The sequence below is a fragment of the Scophthalmus maximus genome, chromosome 2 (genome assembly GCF_022379125.1).
Source record: "Scophthalmus maximus strain ysfricsl-2021 chromosome 2, ASM2237912v1, whole genome shotgun sequence".
Lineage (NCBI taxonomy): Eukaryota > Metazoa > Chordata > Actinopteri > Pleuronectiformes > Scophthalmidae > Scophthalmus > Scophthalmus maximus.
Genome location: NC_061516.1, coordinates 18764544 through 18787572, shown reverse-complemented (window position 1 = coordinate 18787572; position 23029 = coordinate 18764544). Strand labels below are relative to the sequence as shown.

The following is a 23029-nucleotide window of genomic DNA, read 5'->3' as shown; positions in this document are numbered from 1 at the left end:
ACTCTCTTCATACTGCAAGCTCAAGACATTGTAGATGCTGATCTCTTATTTTCTATCCTTTAAAATCTTCTTTTAGCGTCACATCATATGGGACAAAAGTTTTATCTTCCAAAACACCAAAAGTTGACACAAGGACATATTTGAGTGTGTGATGCACAAAGTCACAACACACACTCTTCACGTTGATATGGGGAGATGTCCTAATATGTCTGGTGTCCTCCCATCTCCAATCATTTCCTGTTTGTGGTGGCATGACCTCTACATAGTCCTGTCTCCTCCCCATGACCCCTTGAACTTGTCTTTGAGTCACGCTTCAATCTTCACGCCTCTTGCTTGCAGGAAGAAGAGGTGGAAGAGTTTAGGGTAAGTTTGTCCTGGTACCGGTTTCATGCTGTCTCAGTCCCGACGAACCAAAAATTCTGTCCACCCTGCATCCCCACCACCATAAACTCTGCATGTTCCCCCATTTAATGTACGCAATGAGTGTACTCATGTGCGTGTGTCTGCCTGTGCTCGTGTGTGATTAACCCATCCATTCGCACTGCCCATTCAACTGAACCTTACTGAAGTACATCACTGACCCATTAATTTCCCTGCCCTTTGAGTCATATAGTAGCTTGAAATAATACTTACTGTTTGTTTATCATCAAGAGCTTCTTGATATGTTCAAATAGTGATAGGTAGGTGTTAAAGAAGATGGTGTAAAATCTTTGGTGTTTACTGTATGTTCAAGTTCAAATTCATGGCAGATCTTTCGTATAGATTTGTTTATTTTAATGAAATGTGACTCTTTTCTTGAGTCAAGGAGAAAGGAAGAATATGAGACAACACAGGTTCACAGGTGAAACAAATGATCAACTCTACATTTCATTTTTTTTAACATTTACAATTCCTTTACAAAAATACCGATTTCATCTGTTGCTAAAGATCATTTGCTGTAACTGTAAAATACAGAACAGCTGTTTCTAATGTAAAAAAAAGAACCTCCCATCTGCTAAGTTAAAACAAACAATGAGAAATGTGGACAGACGCTATTTGACTCGGGTTCGGTGCTTGTCCGTGCCTGCACTCTGGCACAATATTCAGACCTTGTGCATCTTGTTTGCTAACCCTTTTTGCCTCCATCTGACAGAATGCTCCGCTGTTCTGTTCTGTGATACTGTAGCATGGCACGCCCAAAACAACTGCCTTCCTCCCAGTTGCATGGTCCTGTTTTTACATGCTGTGCTCCAACAAAGAGACAGACGTTTAACAGTAGTGGAGTTATTTGATTAAACAGCAGCTGTGCTCATTTTATAGATGATTGTAATGATTGCTGGTTCTTGTTTCTTTCCTTCCCTCCCTCAACCTGCCTGTTTGTTTCCTGTCTTTATACTTTCATATGCATTTCTTCTTTTTCTGTCTTCATTCATCTCCATCTTTTACTCTTTACCTCAATCCACTTCTTTCTACTACTCAATTTTCTTCCTCTAATGTTACTCTTCATCTGTCCTCCTCCCTGGTTCTTCCTTCGCTCTCCTTCCTCGCTGTTTTTCCTTCATCATCAGGTCTTTGAGCCAAGGCAGCACCAACTCCAACATGCTGGACGTGCAGGGTGGCGCCCACAAGAAGCGAGTGCGCCGCAGCTCGCTGCTCAACGCCAAGAAGCTGTACGAGGACGCTCAGATGGCCAGGAAGGTGAAGCAGTACCTGTCCAACTTGACGGTGGAGTCAGACGAGGAGAAACACCAGATCATGTCCCTGCAGTGTGAGCCGTCCTACAGCACCTGTGAGCGGAATCAACACACATGCTGTGCATGCACATACATATGTAGAAATACACTTTGGATATAATTAAGAAGCAGTTTGGCATTATTCAAAGCATTTTTACATGTGTATCCTAAAAAAAAAAATATTTTATGCATTGTGGGACAACTTCAGATATATTTTAGGTTCAACTGTATGTATATATATGTATATGTATATAATAATAATAATAATACATGTGTGTATATATATATTTACACACATATCATTGGTTTGCACTGCCACCTAGTGTATTTTAAATCTGCAGAAAATAAGTGTATGACATATATTGCAGCATGTACTATACAAATAATATTGTTATTGCTGTATTGTTCAAGCATTCACACAGTACCACAGGATTTCCTTTTTAACAGTTGAGATAAATCGGTGTATCAGTGCATTAATTATTGGTGCATAATTACTGTAAATTTGCCTGTAATATTAAACAATCCTAGCACATATTGTTACTTTGACAGAGCCACAGAGCATGAGTCAGTTAAAGTGATATTTTTTATCACTAATTTGATGGTACTTTCCTTTAAGTTGATCTACTTTATGGTTCCTGCTTAGGTCTAAAGGGTCTTTCAGTTTTAAAGTTTTAATGCCTCATTAAGGTAAATCATGAAAGGTTTACAGATTGAAGAAATAGGATTAATCACTCCGGGGATAAATGGTATTGTGAAGTAAGTTTTTTGTTTTGTTAACACATTTTCCCATCTTCTTCCTGTGGTTGCAGTGTCTAAGAACTTGAGTGAGAGACGATCCACCAAGTCGGACATGTCTCCAGTGTCTCTGCGGTCGGCGTTGCCCTCGGGGAAAACACAGAACCGGGTGTCGCAAGTCCTCCAGGTCCAGGTCCCACTCAACCCTCTACGGAAAAAGAGCACCGCCAAGGACATAGGCATACCTAGTGAGTCCACCTGCACACTGTTTTATTTGTGGAAATGTGTTTTCCGTGGGTAAATCAAGATTAAACCAAAAAAACAAAACAATATCTTGTTCTGTATTATTGCAGGTGTATAACACACTTAAGTTAATTTACTTTTCTGTAACCTTGTTCTTTTCTTTTTTCTTCTTCTCCAGACTCCAACTCTCCCCAGGTGGTAAAGAAACCTCCGGTGAACTCATCGGAGGAGTGGAGCACCAAGAGACCGTCTGATGACACCGTCTCCACCATCTCCTCCCTTCACTCCAGCCCCACAGTGTCGCCGCAGGGCTCTCCACGCAAAGGTCTGCAATGCATTCAATTTTTTGTTTTATTTTTGTTTAGTTGGGGTGGGGGGTTATCTAAAGAAGCTCAGGAGAAGAGTTGGCCCTAGAGTAGATTTAATTAAACACTCACCTCCAGGCAGAGCACTGGAACAGTGGTGAAACAATTTCTGAGTTTCAGGAGCCATCTCTGGGGTGAATACTCATGCAAGTCAATTTATGGCAAATTTCAGTTTTTGTTTTTTTTTCTGCTATAAATAAAGAGTCACTCTGTCCTGAAGCTCCTTTAGTCGACCTGTGACTTTAATTTCTAACCCTTATTTTCATCTCTCGCTTTGGCTTTCCTCCCTCCTTTTCAGTGGGAGGCGTGGCCAAGTCCCATAACTCAAGCCAGATGAACTTGTCGGGATCTTCGTCATCGCTGACCAGCGACGCCAGCACAAAGGCCGGCACTGCCAGCTTGCGCAGCATAGGTGGGGCACTCCTCCACAAGAGGATCCTACTCATGACCAGGCCGCAGAGCCGAGAGAGTAGCAGGGAGAGACAGAGTCAGACAGAGGAGGAGAAGAAAACTGAAGTGGAAAAGGAAAAAGAGAAGATAATGCAGGCAGGGGCAGACACGGTTCAGGGAGAACTGTTTCCTTCAGGGCAAAGAGGAGAGAGAGGGCGAAGGCTACCGAGGGCAAGAGCAGAGAGCCCCACACAGAAATGGACAGGGACATATGGGGTGATTCCCCCATGCAGTCCGCCAGGGCCGGGACCCACGACTCAGTCACCTCAGTCCCAGCCACAGTTTTTAATGAGACCAAAACCCCCAGAGTCAGAAGCCCCCATCAGGACCAGGCTCATGTCACCGTTCAGGATGCTGAGGGAGAGGAGTCAGTCCAGGGAGAGTCCAATGTCAGTCAGGCCAAGAGTGAATGGTGGCGAGGGAACGGGTACGGTTGAGGCCTCCTCACCCCGCCGTGAGAGACAAGGAGAGGCAGAGCAGAGAGCCAGGAGGGCGGTCAGCCCCAACCCCTTCCTTTGGCTCTGCAGGGACAGACGCACCAGGAGAAAGACAGTCTGATACATCACTGTTGGATCCAGTTAACACTTTCAGTTCATCATAAACAGTCAAATAGGAAATGAGACAGTAGAACTTACAACATACCCATTTCTCTTTGTTGTCTGGGTTTCTCCAACATTTCTTTTGTTTGTATAATTCTGTGAATTTTCATTAAGTGCTTCGCCATAACTCTTTAATCCCACAATGTTTTTCACAATGAAGCACTACTTTCAAGATCAACTTTTCAATGTGTAGTATTGGTTTTAGAATGTGATTTTTTTTCACTAACATGCAGCAGGTTATTGCCATGGTTATTTGGTTACCCTGGAGTTTCAGGAGATTTCAAGTTTGCCAGGCTTTTGTTATATGAAGTTATTATACTATAAAGCCCGACAGTGTTGTTCACCAAAATGGCTGTACATTTCAGACTGTACATTTCAAACTGTCTTTACACGTGAACTTGTAATTTCCGTAAATAGTTGCAGCCTCAAGGTTTCTGAAACCACATGCGCTGAGATTTTGTCTTTTCCAGGAGTTGTACCGAGTTGTGGACAGAGACGAGTGTTATTGATTCCAACTTGGTGTTATTTTTTTTACATTACTGATATTAAAATAGAACACAGAAACTTTATATTGTGTCCCCACATTCTCAAATCAGTGTAGATTTGTTGAAAAGAAATGAAAGAAAATATTCATCATGGCCAACCAGAGTAAAAATATCTTCATTCTTGCAACTTGAAGATGCTCTAGGTTAAAAAGGCTTCAAAATTATTTTTCTGCCTTCACTTCATCTTTTCATCTAAGCTTTTCCTTCACCAATATGACCTGTATTGTACTCATCCTCAAATATAAACGTCTTAAATGCAATTTTTTTGTTCCCATCTCCTCTGTCCAGGCTATGCCCTGCTGCCGCCTTGTAAAGCAGACAACCTGTCGGACTCCAGCCACAGCGAGATCTCCTCCCGCTCCAGCATCTGCTCGGTTGACTCTGTGCCGGCTCCCGGGCCTGACGATCGCTGCAACAGCAGCAACAGAACTCTTAGCAATGTTTCTGCTGTAACTGCGACAACTACTACTACTGCTACAACGGCGGCTGCAGTTGTCGAGAGCACGGCGGCGACGCATGCGCAGTTTAACGCTGATTACAACCAGCCTAGCACAAGGTGAATAACTTTTTAACAAATCATCTAATCTACTCTGGTTAAGTCTATTAAGTCATGTTAAGAACGTCAAGGTTTGTTTGACATTCAGAATGGAATCATCAGACAGTTTATGACTCCTGATCTTTTTAAGCAATGGCAAGAAACCGATAAAACAGTGTCAGCTGCAAAACTGTGTCATTATGAAAGTGAGATACTTGGTTCCCCCAGCTCCATACTGTATCCTCTGGAGAACACTCATGTCTGCGCCGTGTAAATGTGTAACCAGGTTTCACGTCGTCTTTTTTAACATATGCATGACAAAGAGCTTAAAGTGGCATGGTGACTGTGTGACGGCCGAGCGGCAAGATGAGAGGAAAGATCATATCAAGAACACATTTCCAGATAGTCCAGCTGTGACAGAAACATAACACGTGATCATAACTGGTCTATCAGGTCAGCAAACACCACGGCTCAATATATTAAAGACACCTTCAAAATGAAAAACAAAACATCTCTCCAGTCTGGACAGAAGGACCTGCGAGTCTGCGGGAAAACAGTCGGTAATCCGGACTGTAATTATGACTTGGTTTGTTCAAAAGTTTTTTCTCTCGAGCCTCAGACAAACAGGTGGCACACAAACAAACGGATAAACATCAGAAACCTTCCCTGTAGCCAGCGTGAGCAGGAAGACGCCGCACACACTCGGTCTGCTACCTTGAGCCGCTGCTCCGTTTCCGCTCGCAGCTGGATCCCAATTATGTCCTTTCCTCATTAAAACTCAGAGAACAGGAAGTCGTTACACACCCCAGGTTTTTATTGCCGTCCCTCGTTTACTGCCGTCCTCCTCCTCCTCCTCCTCTCGCCTCCTTTTCTCCGTTAGCAACGTATCGGTTTTCATGCAGGCGCCTTTTTTAATCTGGCTCAGTGAACAACACCACCTTTTCTTTTCTTTTACTGTCTGCTGCTTGTTTATTGTTCCTCCATGATCAGACCGTTCTGTCTCATAAAGGAGTGGCTGTAAAATATCACCGGACAAAATAATCCGTCTGCTCCTCTGATATTATATTACCTCAGCAGCCTTGCTGTTTAACAACGACCACTGCTTTTATGAAATATGACTCGCTTTCATTGAGTGGATTATTTGTCTAGTTAAAAACCACGTCAGTGAATCGAGCTGCTGCTTTTATGGAAAGGAGGAGACAATGTTTTTTTTGTTGTTGGTTTTAAAGCCCAGACATGGTGATCTATCATGCTGCCAAATGTTTGTGTTGTGATTTATTTAAAATGTTATAGTAGTAAGTGTACAGGTGATAAACTGTAATGGCTGAACATTCACAGGAATAGTGTGAACGACAGCAAATCGAACTTCATTGTAAATATGCAGGAGTCTTAACACACTAATATTTGCGTGAGAATGAATTAAACCCATGTCTTTTATCTTCTCTAGTTCTTCATCGACGGCGCGGGGATACGTGACGCGAGGCTCCACCTTCACCTCCTCCATCTCCACAGAGGAGCTGACACCGGACCACACGTCTCTGGATTCGGTGGCCGACAGCGGCCGCGGCAGCTGGACCTCCTGCTCCTCCAACTCCCACGACTCCTTCCAGAGCCTCCCTGCTTCCTCCTGCCGTCCCTGGGACCACGGCATCCACGGGCACCCGCTCTCTCTCCCGCACACGCACCTGGGGGGCTACAAGCACACGCAGCTGGCCAGGCCCATCGCGGAGGTGGAGGCCGCGAGTCACGCGTGGGCGAACGAGGGCGCCGCCGCTGCCAAGCAGCAGCACCCCAGAGAGTCCTGCTCGGAGCTGTCCAGTCAGTCCCGTCAGAGCTGGGCATCGTCAAGCTCGCTGTCGGACACCTACGAGGGGAATTACGGGACGATAAAGCGGCGGAACACCTCCGAGCGCCCCTCCTCGCCCACCAACGAGGAGGGAGGGCAAAGCACAGACCCCGCCTACAAAACGGTGACGTCAAGCACAGAGAAAGGCCTGATAGGTGAGGGGTCAGGTTGCGAGTTTGATTCCCTGTAAACACAGTGTGGCACCTGCTGGTTGGAGGGGCTGCGGTCGTCTAAACAGTGGCATTAGTTCAGTCTGTGAAGCTGTACAGATTATCAGGAGTCCCGCAGTGAGACTTCAGCTTTTGCTTTAGCTCTCGTGATGTTAAATATCAAAATTTCCATCCACGCTTTATCTCAGATTTTCATGCGCCTGATCAAAATTACGTCAAGCTGTTTTCTGAATTAATTTCTGCTGCTTCCCGTTGCTTGATCTGTTGTAACGCTCAAGTGAACAGCTGGTAATCGCTGCTCTTTGGCATTTCTCAGATCGAGGGCTAAAGAGGCCAAACGGGTCTTATTAGTTGTCGCATTTGGTTCGGTATCTGACAGGAGATATGGAGACATCTTCATCATCCGGAGTGTAAATTTGTCTCTTGGAACAATAAGTTTGTGGTTGTAGAGGAGAAACCATCAGTCAAATAATCAATTAGTAGAGCAACAGAAGAAATGTATCCACAAATATGCTGATAATCGTTCAAGTCTAACATTCTCTGCTTCGAGCTTATCAAATTTAATCCTCAACATTTACAAACATCTGCTGTAAATGTAATATCTTTAGGTTTTGGACTGTTAGTTCAAATGAAACAATTATGATAATGATGATAAGAACCAAACAAATAATCGATGACTCTGGTAAATGATTGAGCGGCTCTCCAGTCATGAACGTGATGATAAGTTGCAGTTCTACTGTAGTTCTGTGTGTATCTGCTGTAGCCATCCATCTCATGGGTTGTGTTTTTTTTTCTTTTAATTTCCAACACATTTTGCTGCATGTTTAGTTTTGTATCATGTGAGTGAAACATCACCTTGATTTTCATTTTTCCATTATTTTCTTTTGTTTCCCACTACCCTCACCCCTCCTTCTTCACCCACCCTCCGCTCCATCACTCCTCATCCCTCACCCCCCCTCCCTCTTCGCTCCATTCCGCCCTTTCTTTTCGATCTACACCTCCATCCAGTGTATTGTGTCACCTCCCCCGCCAAGGATGAGCGTTACCGTGCTCCCCCTCCCACCCCTCCAGGCTACCAGGGTCTGGCTCTGGGGGACCTCGGCCTCACGGACGGAGTGGTGGTGGGTGGGCCAGGATTGCTCCCCCCTAGGCCACCCCACCTCAAACCTCCCGACTACAGCGTGGCGCTACAGAGGAGTAAACTCCTGCAGAGCCCCGGAGCCGCCGGCAGCCTGGCTGAAGCACGGAGGCTGGCCAGCAACCACCAGAGCTACTCCAGACCGCCGAGCATCTGCCTCCCACCACCGGAGCTGGCTGACAGCGAGGACGGTACGTCCCCATAGGAGGAGGAAATGAGAAGGCACCAGTCTGAATTTCAGACTGGTGCCTTAGTTAACCGCAATCTTACTAAAATGAACTGAAATGCAAGATTCCCCCCCTCCCCTCCCCTTTTTAAACCAGCCCTCCAGTAAGGATTTGTTCATATGAACAGACACGTTCACATGTTCTTGTTTTACATTTACAATGGCAAGTTCATGTCTTTACCCTTATTTGTTTCTGTAAAGACTGTAATATATAAAGATTTATTAATGAAAAAGAACTTCCGTCTTCAAGTTTGGCCTGATCGGTAATATTGATTATTGTCAAAAAATTAATTTTTCCAAAAATGTAAATAAATCATGTATATCTGATTTGAAAAAGAAAAAAACTCAGTTATATTGTAAATTTAGATTCAGTCAGCAACATTTCACTTTTAACAATCAGAGCACTTCTTTAGCTACTATTATTGTGAAATATATATATGAAATATATATATATATAAAACCTTGAAAATGTTTTCTTTTTAATCTAGTGCTCTTCTCCCTGCAGACTCTTTGCCAAACCTTGTCTTCTTTTGTCTTTTCCAGATGAACAGGTGTCAGCGGTGTAAAGATGGTGACGTCACGCTCTCTCACACACACACACACACACACACACACACACACACACACACACACATTCTCACTCTCGGACAAGGTCGTGTTGATCAGACTTTTGGACTAAATCAGCAGCCTGAATGTGAACACGTGTCAGAGCACATTCAATTCTCCAAGACCCGGCCCCCCCACAGACCCTGTTCGACGCCACCATGGACAATAATGCACCTCTGGACCAGACTAGTGGGTCACATAATGTCTCCTCCCCCCCCCAAGGACTCGAACCGTCGTCTCTTTTTAAACCCATTTAACAAAACAAAGAAGAAAAAGCAAGATTTTAGAAAACTATTTAAAACCCATCAACTCTTGGACGTCACCACAGGGACAAATGAAAAGGAGTGAGTGACAATGACGATGCCTCAGGAGAAGAAGTCGCCCTCTTTGGGAACAGACCACCACGTACCTCCTGTTTGCGCACTCAAAGTGTTTTCCCTTTTCCCAAAAGTTTCTTCTTCTTTTCATTTGCATCTCTGAGCTTTGCAACGTTTTTTTTTATTTTTATGAGAAGAGTGAGGAGGAGCAGACAAAGGGATAGAGAGTTTTAGTCGGTGGTGCGAGTAGAACTAGACACATTTGCTCGTTGGAATTTAGTTTTTTGTTTTTTGCTGTTTTGGTTTGTCGTCAGCTCAAAAAGAAAATGAATGTAGATGAACACACGACGAGAAAAAGAGCGGATTTTGAGATTATTCTATCGACGCCTGGTGCTGATGATGTAAATTCACATTAATAGCATCAGTTCAGATGCACAACTAAACCGCTACAAAACCAACTTTATTATAATCCCAATACCAATACTTGAGGTCAGGAAAGTCCTCAGCCAGAAACAGCCCCTCTACATGCTCTCCACTTCCTCTTTGGGAGGTGGAGAAAAGTAAAAGACAAATTAACAGAGAGCACGCCCGTTTGTGTTGAGCACTTATTGTACTTTGTCGAGCTTTATAGAAAAGAGAAGAAAAAAGACGAGCAGCATCTCTCAGGCAGTCGAGTGTCTTTGTGCCGTGCTCTCTCTCTCTCTCTCTCTCTCTCTCTCCCCCCCCCCCTCTCTTATCGCTCGTTCACCGTCTGACGCGAGGTACTTTAGCAGCATGCCGCCTCCTGGATGTTCTATAAAAATTGTTATTGTTACTCCTTTTTTTAAATGAGCTGAAGAACAAATGCCTCGCTGCTTCCTGTGTAGAGTTAAAATGCGTGCCGATATTTTTATTGCCGAAGCTACGATTAAAACGATTAATTAGCGCCACGCGACGTGCATGCATGTACAATACGCGCACGCCAAAAAGTCTCAGCTGGTGTGCCAAAAGACAGTGGACAGTGTTTACGCCGACGCTCACACATTTTGTTTACAGTGTTTTACTAGACTGGTCGTCTGTTGAATTGCAAGCTGCAATGTTTAAAGTCTAACCCTTCAGGTTTGTTTGACCTTGTACATTTGTTTATAATTGCAGCAGGATGTTGACCATGTGCTCACAGTTTACCTCTCATCTCGTTTTTTTTTTTGCTTCTTGCTTAATAATGTGTGTTAAGTCCCGGCTCGGGTCGCCATTCCATGTTCATAGTCCATTTTGTAGAATATTTGTAGAATATTTAAAGGATGTGTTTGAAAATTAGCTTGAGCTTGAAAATAGTTTATTTGTGTTTAAAAGTTTTTGGGAAAGGAAAATGTTTTTTTTTTATTATTATTTTTATTTGTTTCTCAGCAGTGCAGCAGGGGGGAAACTGGAAGTCCACATTTCTGTTCGGTCTCACGCTCTGTGACGCTGCTTTTTGTATTTGTTTTGCCACAAGAAGACTTGAAATGATTATTGCTAATATATAAATGGCATACATATATATATATATATATATATATATGAATTTATACATATATATTTTTCTTGGTTCTCTGCCATAAATTAATGTTAACTGATCATGTATAGATGAGAGAAGAGAGTCCTCTATAAATGCTATTTTTGAATAGTTTGTTATAACAGATGATCCCAGGCTGTGATCGCCCTGCGTCTGTCTGTGGGCGGGAGTCTGACGAGAAACTTGCTTTTGTTCTGACCCTTGTTCTTGACATTTATTTTATTTTTTATTTTTTGGCGGGGTGGGGGTCCCCTCACACTCGGTTGTTGGTGCCATTTCGGAACTGTCTATAGGTGAAATTGCTGCTGTGTTTTGGGATATGACAGTGTGTGTGTGTGTGTGTGTGTTTGTGTGTGTGCGTGTGTGTGCGTGTGTGCGCGTGTTGTAAGATTACATTTGCAAGATGGGATCAACATAGCATTTTAAAAACAACAACTCCGTTTGGATTCACGGGTCTCTCGCCGTCGCTCTAACAGCTAAAGGCGAGTCTGTCAAACTCAGCTCGGAGTTGAGTTTTTTTGATGCTATTACATCCATGTGTGTGTTTGAACGGCGTCCCAGCGTAGCCTCTCCGTCTCCTTCCCTGCCTCTTCCTCGACTCCGTCACCTCAGCAGGACTCTGAACTTTAGTTTTTCTGTCCTCCCAATGCTTTAGGAATATATTATGGATCATCAGTGTCCACTGTCCACACTCACCCTACAGTTTCTTTTTCTCTCTTCAAACCCATCTCCATAGTTGGAACTTAAAAAATACAGACTGAGAGACAGGACTCTTCACTTCCTCTTTTTATTTTAATTTTTAATTTTTTTTGCACAAGTGTATTACTCAGATAGTACACCACAACTCAGTATTAATGTTCTGCATAGATTTAAAAGAATTATGGCATATGCTCCTTCCATTAATTGGCCCATTACAGTAGGTGGATGGAGGAGTTTAGTCAGAAATCAGGAAAGTGATCAGGCTGCTTTCAAATCATGGATTTGGAACTAAAAACCAGGCAACCACCAGTTTGTTTTTATTTTAGCACACGTTGAAATTTTGTTTCCTAGCAAACGAGTACAAAATAATAAAATACATTTGTTTTGTTCCTTATGTGGAACTCTCTATAAGCGCTCCAAATGCAACATCTTTTTTTCGTTCAGGGAAAAAAAAAATGAATTAGTAAACCCCTCTGCTCCCAGTCCACATACAGCTGGTATGTGTTCATGGAGAATCTGGCAGCGAGCAGCTCTTCGACACGGAGAACACAACATGTCTGTGATGGGGTTTTTTAACGACATAAATTGGAGAAAATGTCGCATTCTGATGAAAGTGTCCCTTACAGTATCTGTCTGTAACTCCGCCCCCCGTGAATGCAATAAGAGAGATGTGAATGTGTTTGAGGTAGACATCTTTTTTCCTTTTTTCTTTTTTTTTTTGGCATTATGGCAGAAATGCACAACAATAAGCTTAAATGTGGTGAGTGTGCTGCACAATCTGTACAAAGAGGTATTAACTTGGTCTGTGGCTTAAAGTTTGCTTTCGTCTCACTTCTCATAGCGGTCGTAACTTATGTCTTTTAGAAAGACAACATGATTTTTGCTTGTACGCTTTTTATGTATTTTTTACGAGTGATTGTAAATAGTTGTTATATTTTTGTTTAAGAGAATGTTGAAAAGGAAGAAAAAAAGAACCTTTAAGTCTACTGAAATGAATTTGGACAATGAATAAAATAATAAGCAGGAAAAAGGATCCTGTCTTCATTCGTGGGTGTTCACCTCATTGCAGGATTCATATTTTCGGGGACCGTGAATGTCTGGACCACATTTCACGAGAAATCCTCCAGTAGTTGTTGAGATATTTCAGAAAACTGACTTTTTGGAACCAATACTTCCCGGTGTGGTCTCCACTTTCTCACGCTTCTCACTTGTCCTCAGTTCTGTCCTCGCCGCCCCTCGAACCTTCTAACCTCATTCAGCTCTACGTCTGATCTGATCAGAGCCGGACAGCGTCACGCTGAGCTCAAGGTCAGGTACCTTTTTATTACTCATTCAAGGTTTTTACGGTCACACGGAGGGGGAAGGAAGTCACGCTGGCCCATCTGTTTTATGTGTCTGTGAGGGGAAGAACGCACCAGGCTGTGTGTACATGCACCACTGGCTGCGGTGAACTGCACAATGTGGCACATTTCCACTGCAGATGCATGTGTGCAGGCTGAACTGAGCCCAGACAAAGGGCTTGTTAGTGTTCGCACACACTGGACCCGCCTGTCATCATGAGGAGACAGTGAACACCGGTCATGTGTCACGCGTAAGGCTGCACCAAATAAACGTAAACTGGAATAACAACAAAAATCTTCACACAATTGCCATAGAAAAGATTCTTATAATATCATTTCCAGTGTGGAAAGATGGGTAGGGGCCTTTTGCACATGTCAATCCCCTCGGTTTTCTGTTACTGCCAATTTATACAAATCGGAAAAATGACAAAAAGAAAAAAACATCCTCAGAACAAACGTTCTTTCAGGTTCAATTAATAACTTTTTCCGGGGCTTTTAACCATATTTACGCAGCAATCAGCTGAGAGAGTTTTGTGTATTGTGGTTGTTGAGATGAATCCATAACCAGCTGTTATGATGCCATCAATTGGTATTTTTGGACTTAAAAGTTGAGCAGGAAAACTTCAGTCCTCACACTGTTTCCAGGTTTTGACATATCAGATTTAAAAAAACAAAAGTTCTACAATGGAGGTGGTGAGAATTTTATTTCATGAGCTCAAAGCGTTGGAAAATTACATTGGGAGAACTCAACAGAAGCCCCGGGTGCTGTAGTTAATGCACAGAAAGGGTGTTTGATATTTTTCTTATGCAATTAAAAGGATAATTACTCCAGCTTCATTACTTAATAAAATAAGTTCTCTCTTAATTGTCCACTAAAGTTACCACACAGGACAATACAAAAGTCTGACTACCGCAAATGACGTTTTGGTCAAACTTCTGCTCAACTAAACTTTGACAGAATCTGAAACGGCTCCATAAAGACACTGCAACAAGGTTACACTCGAGCGTGATGGAGACGGTTCAGGGTGGTGGTGGTGGTGGTGGTGGAGGGAGGTCGGGGGGTCGTGTTAAGCAGCATGTTCAAAGAGCAGCTCTCTCTCCATTACAGAGGGAATATTCCACAGCGATGAGAGAAGTGAAAGTTCAGCTCCAAGTGGAGAGTCGGCGGGAAACGAGTCGGTGAAATTACACACGGCTTCAATTATACATCACAAAGGGCCAAAGAGCCCCACTGGATCATGGGAGTGGAGGAAATGTGGGAAGACGTGTGTGTGTGTGTTTGTGTGTGTGTGTGTATGTGTGCATGTGTGTGTGTGCGTGCGTGCGTGTGTGTGTGCGTGCGTGTGTGTGTGTGTGCGTGTCTCCTCTGTTTCGACTTTGAAGTTGTGACTTTGTCAGGAGCAGAAGCCGAGAGCAGGAGGTGGGAAAACAGAAAACTTTACCCCCCGAGGGTTGTGCTCACACATGGGCGGGGTGGGGGATTGGCTCTTAGCATATTTCTGTCTAAATGAAAATTTGTGAGGCAAAACAATTCTGAAAATATTCTGTCACCTGAACAGTCTCCGCGCTGCCCTTGGTCTCAAATGAAAAACAAGTGGGTCGTCCACGTGTGGTGTCAACGTGTCATGCCTCGTCATCTGCACGATCGCGTCATTTATATCTCTGGTATTTCAAACTTCTTCTTTTTTTAGGTCTCTGTCCATTTACTTTATACCTTGTTATTGTAAGAGTGAGCTTGAATGAAAACTGTGTTATCTCGGACAAGAATTTACTGCTGCACTGCCATAAAAAATTGGTGGACTTGCAAGATATGAGTGAAGTCCATAAAGATTAATGGTCAATATCGAAGCAGCTGGGGAGTCCTGACCATGTAACCTGTCTCTCATCATCTCCGGTCACATCGAGGCTGACCTAAAAAGAAAGGGAAGAACCCCTCACTTACTTTACTTACCTTACTTGCCCCTCGCCTAAAGTTGCCCTGCTGAGTTTCTTGTAAAAGAAACAAAAGTTATGGTTATATTCAGCATTTCTCGCCAAATACACATCCTCACCCTTGGCTGGCCTCTTTGCTCCACTGACCCGGTCACTGCCGCCCTATTTCTTCAAGCTTTAAGCTTTTCTCGCATTGCTCGTGAGGACCCGCCCCCTCCCACACCCGCTGCAAATGTGCCATTTTGTTGTTCTGCATTTCAATGAAGAAGGGCTAATTTTCTTTTCTTTCCTTATTTTCTTCTTAAAAAATTGGGCATGGAGTCGCATGTTGAGGGGAGACCCCTCAGGGTCCCTCTGGCCATCTGTCACCCGTCCTCAAGGCTTCCTGCAGCTTGTAAAGAGGTGGAGGTCAGCGTCCTTGCGTCTTACTGTCCTCAACAATGTCAGCGTCGCAGCACAGATAAATGACCTGACAAGCCCCCAGAATGTTCCTGAATGTGTAAAAGCCCACACGTCGTCCTTCAGACTGCCGCTTTCTTCCGCTTCGTAATGCTTCTGTGTTTGTCCCAGTGGCCTTCACACAGTCAGCCAAGTTCTGGATTTGTTAAGTGCCATCTCCTAAGCACTTTAGATGTGTTCACCTCTGACACAGTGACGGGGCATCTGATAATTATTATATGACTGTTTCATATCTTAACTCTTAATATATCACACTATCCATTCTGCCGCTCTTTTTCTTGTTTTTGTTTAAACATCCATATATATATATATAATGTATACATGTGCTGTATATGAATTATCTTGCTGTGAATCTCGAAAAAATTGAAACAACAAAACCGACTGCAATGACCGTGTCTGCCCTCTTGTTGTTCCGCTGATGGCCGTGAGGGGGCAGTGCAGCATTATGGAAAGCACTGGTCATTCAAAAACCTCAATCTCTCCATCTCTGTATCAGCAGGACAGATTAGGAAAGGAAGAGTATTTAGGGGTCACATTTCCCCCCATGAGACTGGTCGTCCCATTAAGGTGCAAATGACAAACGCATTGTCCATGTTGGAACAAAGCAACCCCGGCTTTGTGGAGGTGATTGTATCTGTCTCGAATGTCTTTGTGTAAAAGTCTCCTCTCATCCCTTGCTGAGTAAATGATGGTTCCTATAGTGCCACTCCTCCACACTGAGATCTAATTGTTGTTTTTAATAGGTGTGTGTGTGTGTGTGTGTGTGTGTGTGTGTGCATGTACGTGTGTGTGTGCGTGTGTGTGCATTATTTATTTGCCTTATTGGTTGTGCAGAGTGCATCATTTTCACTTTCTTTGCTTTTTTTTTCTCTTTGTGTGTTCTTTGGAGTGTAATCTGTCCTCCCTAACTGAAAAAGAAGCCGTCGTGGCAGCACACAAGGGCCTTATCATCATCAGATACAGTCATCATTTTCATCATCATCATTATCATCATCATCTGTCTATCATTAAATTAAGTGGCAGAGTGAGGAAGGGAGGAAGCAGCATCTCTGTTTGAATAACACTATATCTATCAATCTATCTATCATAATCATGTCTTTTTCAACAAATCTGACTCTAATACCTTACATTCACATGATTATTCTTTTATTCATAATCAACCCTTTTCGGGTAATTCATCCACAGATACCTTTCAGTCATGTGATTATTATCACAGGCATCGTTGTCTTTCCTCGACCGACAGGCATTTACAAACTCATCACACCAACACAAGCCCATTTCAACGTGATAGTTGGTGACTGATAAATTACGAAAGATTGTCTTCTCAACAAGTTGTTTAGGTGTAAACTCGGATCAAACAGCAACAACAAAAACAACCAGCTTAGTGGGGACACAGTCTGGAGAGAAAGTCAGAGTGAGAGTAGAAACGGAGCGAGAGATGAAGAGAGAGTGAGAAGTGTCAGGGGGGAAACCTAAATACCCCCTACTGAGGAAACTCTGGAAGAGCTGCAGAGACGTGGATGAGAGGAGTGATGGGGGGTACTTAGTGGGAGGCCCCTGCTTTGAACTGGGAGAAAGAAAGAGAGGGAGAGAGAGGGAGGGAGAGATGGCGGCATCTCAGCAGATCATAACGTGAGCAGCGCAGATTAAAGACGGAGAGATCACAACCGAGTTAAGGAGACAGGAGAGAGTAGAGACCAATGGTGATTTAAAAAAAGAAGAAGACACATATGCAACTCCAGCAGAGGAGAGGATGAGAGGGAAGGGAAGAGGAGAGGATGAGAGAGAAGAGAAGAGAGAGGAGGAGAGGAGGAGAGGAGAGGAAGAGAGGAGGAGAGGAGAGGAGGAGGAGAGAGGAGAGAGGAGAGAGGGGAGAGGAGAGGAAGAGAGGAAGAGAGGAGGAGAGGAGGAGAGGAGGAGAGGAGGAGAGGAGGAGAGAGGAGAGAGGAGAGGGGGGAGAGGAGAGGAAGAGAGGAAGAGAGGAGGAGAGGAGGAGAGAGGAGAGAGGAGAGAGGAGGAGAGAGGAGAGAGGGGAGAGGAGAGGAAGAGAGGAGGAGAGGAGGAGAGAGGAGAGAGGAGAGAGGAGGAGAGAGGAGAGAGGGGAGAGGAGAGGAAGAGAGGAGGAGAGGAGAGGAGGAGGAGAGAGAAGAGAGAGGAGGAGAGAGGAGAGAGGGGAGAGGAGAGAGGAGGAGAGAGGAGAGAGGGGAGAGGAGGAGAGAGGAGAGAGGGGAGAGGAGAGGAAGAGAGGAGAGAGGAAGAGAGGAGAGGAAGAGAGGAGGAGAGGAGAGGAGGAGGAGAGAGAAGAGAGAGGAGGAGAGAGGAGAGAGGGGAGAGGAGAGGAAGAGAGGAGGAGAGGAGGAGAGAAGGAGAGGAGGAGAGGAGGAGAGAGGAGAGAGGAGAGAGGAGAGAGGAGAGAGGAGAGGAGGAGACTGGTCAAACCTCCCCTGGTGCCTCTGTGCTGCAGCCAGGTCTTTGATCCTGCACTTTATTTAACTCCACTGTCGGACATCCTCTCCCAGTGTGATGCACGGGATTGAAGACTTATTCCAGAGTTATATATATATAAATCATATAAATATAAATTATTATTTATACAGACTCACAAGGGGTTTGTGTTGAAATTTGACCTGAAGTCAGAACACAGCAGGATGTGAAGAAGTGTGCCACGTGTGACCAGTGTCAGAGTTGAGTCCACTGCCGGAAATCTGTATTCTCTCCAATGACCAGCAGAGGGCGACTCCCTTGGTTAAAAAAAGAAAATGACTCTCACTTGTTTTATAAATTCAGTAAACATTTTCCTGAGAAGTTTATGGTCTCAATCTCTAGTTTCATGTCTTTCCTCAATACAGCATGATGGTCATTTAGTAAATTATGGTCTAATTTACAGTCAAATAGACGATGAAACACCGTAAACATTGGGGCGTGGATACAGTGTGATTGACAGCTGGTACAGTCCAATGGGTGCAGGTCGCAGGTGGAGGTGGACGTGCTGAGTCCTCCAGCTCTCAGTCAGGCCTGCCCTTCCTCCAAATAAGAGATAATGCAAAACAAAAATAAATAAAAATACACTCAAAGCTAAATGATTTGTGACTTCTCATCCTGTGCGCATGCAGCCAGTTTACAGTCGCTCCGTTAGTTTTCTATATTTAAAAATTTCCCCGGGGGATCAATAAATGATCTCTGATTCTTGTCTGTTCCAATTGTACGTCACGGTGACAAGTCGTCACCGGCGAACACAGGTCACTTTGTGCAAAAAACTGTTCAGCTTCTTCTAAGCTTCCCCGGCTCTCGAGAAATGTGCACGATCCGGCACTTTATTTTCTCTCTCTTGCAGCATCAGAATGCTCAGCGCACTTTGGGCTGATTTGTTAAGAGTTTGGCCGTTTCTTTTGAAGTCAGCAAATTGATTCTTGAGCAGCCCTGCAAGGAAAAAAAAAATGATTTCAAGGATGTCAAAATATACCTCAGCTTGAGAGCAAATTTTACTGCACTGAATTGGTTCATACTCAGTGTCCTTACTGGGAAAATGAAAAACAAAATCCAATCCATTTCTGGAACTCATCACCTCAGTAAACTGTGTGATCTTCTATGCTCTTGTTCAGTATTTCTAACAGTGTCCGAGCCTCTTACTGTCTACTTTCCTAATTTCCTTGGTCATAAAGCCTCCTATACGTCTTTATGTTGAAGTGTGCACGTGACGAAGTACATTCTAGTAAAATAGCAATGGAGATTCTGACATGAATATATATTTTTGATAGAATACAATGCACTTGGGGTGTCTGTTAGCTCACTTGGTAGCGCCGGCGCCCACTCTCTCTCCCCTTTCACACTAGTGACTTTCCTATCAATAAAGGCTTAAAAATGCCCCCAACATATCTTTAAAAATAAAATTAAAAAAGAATACAATGCGCTCAAACACTTGAACCCTGCATCCTAGAGGCTTACGTGTGTTTGACGAGCCTTTCTACATTATGAGGCCGTTTGTATCATATTCTGACTGTTTCTACAGTAGGGATTACTCTTCTTCTTCTTTGAGTTACAGTGACGTAAAGTGACCAGACATGAGGAGCTTTGTTTTTTATTTTATTTATATAAGATTAACATTGACACAAAGGTCCTTGGTGGTCACACAAATCAACAGATATGAAAGCGATCTTTGCCTGTTAGCGCTGCCTTTTGGAAATTCTTCAGACTTGCGGGAGGTTTGGTGCCGTGGTCCATTTCCATTAATAGCGGAGAAATCTGTCTCATCTTGTTCACTTGAGTCTAGAAGAGGAAAGGAGAAGAAAAAAAAAACTGTTGGATGAATTTATGCTGCAGTGGGGGCTTACTCCGTGTGTCCATGTGAAGAAGCCTTTTCTAGTCTTTTTCTGTGACTGGTTTTTAAGGAATACAGCTGAAATAGCAGTGCAGGTTTTCTGTTGCCTGGGAAAACATTTGTCACAGTGTAAGAATAACATAAAAAAAACCACAACACAACCCATTTACTACATTACTTCTGACAAACTCACTTAACTACTGAGTGAAGTCATTAGTTGTCGTCATGTGCAGTATATTTTGATAGTGAGAAGTATCATTTTGTACACCTGTTTTACATTGTTGTCATTGATACCTTCGTGTGCTCAGCGGATGTCAGAGCTGCTGCACCAAAATGGATCGATTATCCCCTTGATTCTATTGATCCTCCCTCCCACTCCATGTGCTACTCCTGTCTGTCTGAGACCATAATCTTTTGACGGAAAAAAACCCTTCATTTGATTCAACACGCAGCGTCTGAGCTTTTGTGCGTGCATGTACAGACTTGTCAGTGTTTGAGCTAAAGAGGACTAAATAAATGTTCTTTTTCAAGCTTTGAAAAAAAACTACTTCATCAAGCAGGAAATGCTCTGATGTTTTCAGCATCTCATTGAAGGAATGTGTGTTTGCAAAACAACCCCGACAACCCCCAAAAAACTGACTCTGGGATTATTTATTAATATTGATTATTAAAAAATTAAATTCAATGAATATCCTTTAGGTGCAGTACCTTCCTCAGCATATGCGACAAGACACATCATAATGCAGTAGAGGCTATTTAAAAAATATATTTGTATGCGTTGGACACCAAATGGAAATGCTTTTTTAAGTTTGTGATACTTTATCAAGCAGATTATCAAACCGATGACCTGCTGACCAAAAGAGACTAATAAACAAATGAAATGCACCTAGTCTGGCTATTCTATAATCTGTTCATGTAAAACCTGCTGGGGAAAAAAAAAAATCCGGACTTGTCCTTTAACCTGTCAACACCCACGTGCTCCGCACAGGTGGACTGACGCTGCTCATTAGCGAACTCACTCGTCGTTGACCACATGCTGCTCGGTCACTGTTCGAAACAAGAGAAGAGGAAAGATTATAAGAAGAAAGGACAGGAGTTAAGTGGTATGTTGCTCATGAAATATGGCGGGCGGGTGGATAAAAAACAACAACAACAACAACAACCAACCAAGCAGACTCTTCATGAAGGTGGACTCTCGTGACTACAAGCTAGCATGCCAGCGGTTAGCTTCAAATAACGTGTTGGCCCTGAACGCCTCGTCGCCACGGATCCAACATGGCGTCCTTCCCCAACTGGCGGTCGACAGCTTCCACCGAGGGGGAAGTGGGGTCTCGACCTGACGTCACACAGTCACTGTGAGTACCGGCTCCTCGGGCAGACGTCCACTTTGTGAGCTAATGTCTGGGCTCTGTTTAATTTGTGAACTGTTTCCAAAGCTTTGAGGAAGAGTTATGGCGGCTTCAATGTTCGTCTCCTGAAACCTTGGCTGCTGTTGGCGGACTGTCGTCAGCCCACCGGTACTTTGCTGATCAGCTGTACGTTACTTTCTTGAAATGGCTTGAACTATTGTTGTTGTTTGGCACTTGTGTTTATTCACACAATGGTAAATCTGCATTTTTAATTTAGTAACCATAAGAGGCTTAATTGAGGGAAGAGGGAAATTAATCTCTCAGGAGACCTCCAAAAGACCGTTGCTGGGCAACTTATTATTTCCCCAGGCACACAGAAACCAACCTGTGTTAAAGCGGCAATGATTCATCATTTAGCCTATGGAGAGACTATTAATTGGCAACATTTCTTTTTTTAAATGCTCAAATTCCTCATTTGCTCTGATGGTAAACTCAGCATCTTTGCATATTCGACCATTGGGTCACACACCGGAAGATGTTCTAATAGGTTTACCTGGCCTTCAGGGAATAATGACGGGTGTTTACAGTAGGCTCTTACATTTCTAAACTAAACAGTCGATGTTTATTAATGGAATAACATGACCTTGCTTGCGCCAGATTTTCTCTGTTATTTACTCGACACATTTAATACTGAAGTAATTTGATAAAATCTAACTTTTCAACAAATGAGCTTAATAAACAGAAACAATGAAAGCTTGATTTTGGATTTTACGGATGGAGGAGACATTTCAAACAGTTATGCCACTATATGATAATTATTGGAAAATATTTTACCTTAATGTTGACAGTTATTCGAAGATTACAAATTTTAATCTAGTGTTTGTTTCGTTATAAATTTTAAGGTTTGGATTATTGGTTGGACAGCATCGAATGGGGTGTCACTGTTTTCTAAAACTTGACAAACATTCAACTGGATTTACTGAGAAAAGTATCAGGATATTAATCCACAAGGAATAAAATTAGGTGTGTCACTATATAACTTTCAACAAACCACAGATAACAAATGCACGCAGTGAGTAAAGATAGTAAAATTGTTGTGTATATAATGTGTACATTTTCAGTTAATTCATGGCCTTTACTCGTAGTATGGAGTATTTTCCCTTTTTAGAAGAAAAAAACAAAACAAGACAAACTTCATTAAAGGATGTGAACACATTTCCACCGGTGCTTGTTCCCGGGGCTAAATGGGAAACTCGACATGGCTTTTCTCACCCACAGGTGCAGTCACATGAAACGTGCATTACTCAAAGCAATGTTTTTTTTGTGAGGACTTTTTTTATTCTTCCCATAATTAGGCCTGTGTTATCCGCTGAGCCCTTGTTCCGGGTTTATGCTGCTGCTCCACACAGCAGCACTCATCTCCTGCTTAAATTCATTTGTTGAAGGTCACCTGCTGCTCATCACTCCTACAAAAACAATTTTTTGACAAGAGGGGCTATCTGCTTTTTAATAATTACTTGCGGCTCTTTTTATTGGGTGGACCACCAGGTTTCTCCACCTCCTTAGTTTGTTGATTATGTTGTTTCATGCACATGCCAGATATAGTGTTAGATGCTCATATAGTAGACTAACATTTCCCTTGTTTTTAATTTATGAAGTTTTGGCAGATATGTTTATTGCTGTCACTCTCTGCTGTGTTGATATCGGTGTTTGTTTGCAGGGAGAGACGAGGTAAGTGCTGTAATATATAAGAAATATTCAAGTTTTATTACATTTTTCTTTTCCTGATTAATTTTTGTTTTGATTTGAGTTAGTATATGAATGAAAATACTTTCATGAAAGCACAACTTGTCTATTTCACTCCTGCTGTCCTTTCATATGGGGCTGTTACATCATGTGGCTGATGTTTAA

The 23029-nt window shown here is 43.1% G+C and overlaps 1 protein-coding gene across 11 annotated transcripts in view; it reads left to right on the top strand.

Annotated features, from left to right (window-relative positions):
* rapgef6 (Rap guanine nucleotide exchange factor (GEF) 6) overlaps positions 1-12449 on the top strand; it is a 126248-nt gene extending 113799 nt beyond the window's left edge. For 8 of the 11 annotated variants that reach the window (XM_035625877.2, XM_035625878.2, XM_035625876.2 and 5 more), the window contains 9 exons: positions 340-363; positions 1548-1768; positions 2522-2695; positions 2869-3015; positions 3354-3467; positions 4938-5205; positions 6632-7185; positions 8209-8529; positions 9108-12449. In XM_035625877.2, the coding sequence (XP_035481770.1) occupies positions 340-363; positions 1548-1768; positions 2522-2695; positions 2869-3015; positions 3354-3467; positions 4938-5205; positions 6632-7185; positions 8209-8529; positions 9108-9130 (1846 nt within the window). In that variant the 3' untranslated portion in view covers positions 9131-12449. The remainder of the gene's footprint in view (positions 1-339; positions 364-1547; positions 1769-2521; positions 2696-2868; positions 3016-3353; positions 3468-4937; positions 5206-6631; positions 7186-8208; positions 8530-9107) is intronic. The other 3 variants (XM_035625879.2, XM_035625880.2, XM_035625874.2) reach the window with 1 other exon arrangement.
* The last annotated feature ends 10580 nt before the right edge of the window (positions 12450-23029 follow it).